This window comes from Temnothorax curvispinosus, unplaced genomic scaffold (genome assembly GCF_003070985.1).
Source record: "Temnothorax curvispinosus isolate PA1 unplaced genomic scaffold, ASM307098v1 QBEX01002829.1, whole genome shotgun sequence".
NCBI lineage: Eukaryota > Metazoa > Arthropoda > Insecta > Hymenoptera > Formicidae > Temnothorax > Temnothorax curvispinosus.
In genome coordinates this window covers 125,150-129,020 of record NW_020212609.1, presented here as the reverse complement: position 1 = coordinate 129,020, position 3,871 = coordinate 125,150, and the positions used below count along the sequence as shown (strand labels likewise).

The window sequence follows — 3,871 nt, the reverse complement described above, 5'->3', positions numbered from 1 at the left end:
GTACACTTATCGTAAGTGCCTGTCACCTACGAAAACCCGTGATCGCTTGCGCGCCCGGTTAGGGGAGGAAGACGAGTAAGTATGCGGAACGCAGTATCTAGAATATTTATTTATTTATAACTGACACTTTTCTGGCGAGAAAAAGACCTTTCGAGGAAAGTCTCGAAATTCAGATAACATTGTAGTGACCACTTCTTCGTGAAGTATGGAACATAGTAGTGATTACTATTACGATATCTGTAAGTGGTACCTGATGTTAGTCGGCCAGTGGCCCTATCAGAAGTTGAAAGAGAGTTTGTCTTTTTTGACTTTCATACTCATTCTTGATGCCAGTGCACTTGTTACACAGGTAACGTTAGCGTTGAAATTTTTATTTTAGAAAAAAAAACTAATAATAGATGTATATTAGGATTCGGAATTAAATAAAATTTACAAATGAATGCAATTTCTCAGATAGCAAGATTTTTCATATGCGATAACGCGGTATGTATTTATGAAACTTTACCTCCACATATGCTGACAGTGATGATTCTGGTGAAAATTTTCACGTATCAGTTTAACAGCCGGAAAGTACGTCCATTTAATAAGAATATTATTGATATTCTAATTCTCTAAGTCGCAGACATGAATAACTTTATTATTAAATCTTAGATCTTGTTGAGAAAACTGTTATATCTGTTGAGAGAATATTGCATTTGAGATATCGAATATATCGGTGATGTTTGTAGATTAAAGATCTCACAGATCGCTTGTTCGTAGACTGGGATATGATCCAAACTAAGGAAGAACACGACATTATGAAAAAGTACGCACAAAACGGCAGATGGTACGCGTTGACATATGGCTGTACGTAATTATTCGATTTTAGTTGAGAATCGAACAGATCTATTTCTTTATGCAATTAAAGAATTAAAATTATATGTTTTTATCGCGCTTGCGTATAGTGCTTCAAATATTAATGTATAGCTTAACTGACGTTATATCAAAGTATAAAAGATATATGTTGCACAAAAAAAAGGATTTTTTTTCTACATAAAATCGTTAGTGCAAACTAAAAATATTTGAATTTACAACTTCATTCTGTTAAGATAAAAAACCTGACACATTCTGTTACACATTAATGTGTAATACATTAATGTGAATAGTATAGAATAGATATTGATTAAAAAGGAAAATTTCTAAAGAGAAAGATATGCTTGTATGTGTAAAAATAAAAATAAAAATAAACTATAAAATATTTTCATTATCACATAATTCTTTCCTATATTAAAAAAATGATTTTAGTTGGAGCTCGTTTTCACCAATATTGTTTTCGTTGCAGCGTACGTTTACGTGTCTACCATTTCATTTACAACAACCTCTCTTGTGCCACGCATTTTGGATGTGGTATTTCCATTGAATACTTCTCGCCCTGTAATGTTAGCTTATCCGGCATACTATTTCGTTGATGAAAATCAATATTTCTATTATATTTTCCTTCATATGTTAATTACCAGCAGTGTGTGCATGACCGGATTAATTGCGCACGATAGCATGTTTTTCGTTTACGTCGAACACATTTGCGGTCTTTTCGCCATTGTTGGGTAATGATTATTTATACCAAAAGTGAGATCACATCTCTTTTAGTTATAAATATAGGAGATAAATAAAATTTTCTATTAATAGTACACATAACGTAATAATAGTTTTAGCTCTTGTATACATTATTTGAAAGCAGCAGACATTAATTCTCAAAACTTTCTAATAACGTTGGTTCGCGTAAATAATTGCAGATTTCGATTTGAGCATGTGTCATATAAACCTAGTGCTATGGAAAAAAGTATGATCGATTATCCGGATGCTGTGTATCACAAGAATATTGTGATTTCGATTCACGCTCATCGACAAGCTTTGCAGTAAGTATATAATAACATTGTAGCACATTTTTGTATCATTAATTTTCAATGCTAATTAACTAGAATGATCATTGATAAACTACTGATGTGTTGCTTTTATAAGTTTTATTTAATCGTCACCAGTGTCGTATTCTCAATATAGGTTCGCTAAACTTCTTGAAGATACCTTTACAATATCGTTTGCCGTGCAACTTCTGATCGTAACAGTTGGCTTGAGCATTACTTTAGTACAAGTGAGTTACTTATGAATAGGCAAGTACAAGAAATTTGTAATGTAATAAGGAGCTAAAATAGGATTTTATCTTTCTTGCGTTTAAGCTGTCGATACAGTTGCACGATTCAGCGGAAGCGATGAGATACTTCGTCTTCATTATTGCTCAATTGTTTCACTTGTTCTGCTTAAGCTTCCAAGGACAAAAGTTAATAAATCACAGCCTCGAGACTTGCGACAAGATGTAAGAGACAATATTAAATTAAAAAATTAATTAGCTGTTTGACTGATATACAAGACATATTTTCCACAGAAATACTCATAAAAATTAAATTTTTCTTGCAATTAGTAGACTGTATTCCTTATTTATTGTATTTATTTTGTATGTAATGATAACAATGCAAGTATAATTTTAGATATCAGAGCTTGTGGTTTACCATACCAGTGAAGGAACAAAGACTGCTCTTATTCGCGATGAAAAGAAGTCTCGAAGCTAGTATCTTGACCGCCGGCAAGATATACGTGTTTTCTCTAGAAAGTTTCACAACGGTAAAACAATTAACATGACAAACGTTATAAACCATATCAAACCAAAAAGATGTGTATGACCTTTAACTGTTCTCATTTAGGTCGTGCAAAGCTCGATGTCGTACTTTACGTTACTATCGTCCTTTGACGTGTCGTGATCGATATCCGACGAGATTATAACAGCACAGTAAAGTAGTAAAATATCCCTGAAGCATTCCACACGAATATATTAATTCAAATTATACATAGAACAAAATATAATTTATATTTGCTATTATAATAAGATAAAAATAATACAATTTTATATTTTTATTGATACTGCTAAGCAATCAAAAACTTTTCCCTTCCAATCTTCCTCCAATTTTCCTCGGAGGCCTGGAATACTCACGATACACTTTTCTCTACCGATAGAAGATAGTCATTTCGTCACGCTATTTTATTCTGACCGAAACGTGCTCTCCGCAGGGAACTTGAAAAATGAGCCGCTTTTCAACAGAGCTGCACTACTGTCAAGGAAACAAATATCACCAGTGTCCATAAAATCCATTAGTCGGTCATCGATCGACACGCACAAGTTATTTTGCAAGAGTTGTCTATGTCTATGTCTATATTACACCTTCCACGAAAATACTTTTTGATTCGTGTCTCGTATCACAAGATGAGCAATGAGTTCAACATTAAAACAGGAAGTACGAACTAAGTTGTCCTTGCGGTGCCGAAGACGCGACACTACTGTTTCACCAAGTGTTATGGAAGCCTGGAGTTATCATTATATGACTTCGTCTATAGTACCATCGCTCATCGATACATGGCCATGCCAGAAACTGAAAATGAAGATGTTCTGCGATGCCCTGTCAGGTATAATCGCTCCGCAGGTAAATGCATATATTGCCCGAAAGACAACTGTTCAGTGTGATTACAAATGTCCATTGTATTTTCCAGCATATTCGATACCCTCTCGTAATTCAAACTGTACTTCTCAAAGGGCCAGCTGTCTACTCGCACCTACTAGTTATATTTACACAAAACATGTACTTAGCATAAGTGCCCATCTGTTACGAAAACCCGCGTGATCGTTATGAAATCGTGCGCTCCGACTAAGGGAGGACAGCGCGCGTGCCACGGTGCGGTATCTGAATAATTAATTTACTTATGTCCCCGACCCTTACTGCGAAAAAAATACCTACGAGAGGAGGCTCGAAATTCAGATGTCACATTGCAGTACCGAGAAGACCGT

At 34.7% G+C, this 3,871-nt stretch overlaps 1 protein-coding gene across 1 annotated transcript in view; it reads left to right on the top strand.

Moving 5' to 3' along the window:
• Positions 1 to 236: 236 nt before the first annotated feature.
• The window catches only part of LOC112451960, a 10,119-nt gene continuing 6,484 nt past the window's right edge, over positions 237 to 3,871 (top strand). The window contains exons 1-10 of the mRNA XM_025011899.1: positions 237 to 349; positions 454 to 570; positions 729 to 846; positions 1,322 to 1,583; positions 1,773 to 1,895; positions 2,038 to 2,128; positions 2,214 to 2,350; positions 2,523 to 2,655; positions 2,736 to 2,755; positions 3,424 to 3,509. Coding sequence (XP_024867667.1) covers positions 254 to 349; positions 454 to 570; positions 729 to 846; positions 1,322 to 1,583; positions 1,773 to 1,895; positions 2,038 to 2,128; positions 2,214 to 2,350; positions 2,523 to 2,655; positions 2,736 to 2,755; positions 3,424 to 3,509 — 1,183 coding nt within the window. The 5' untranslated portion in view covers positions 237 to 253. The remainder of the gene's footprint in view (positions 350 to 453; positions 571 to 728; positions 847 to 1,321; positions 1,584 to 1,772; positions 1,896 to 2,037; positions 2,129 to 2,213; positions 2,351 to 2,522; positions 2,656 to 2,735; positions 2,756 to 3,423; positions 3,510 to 3,871) is intronic.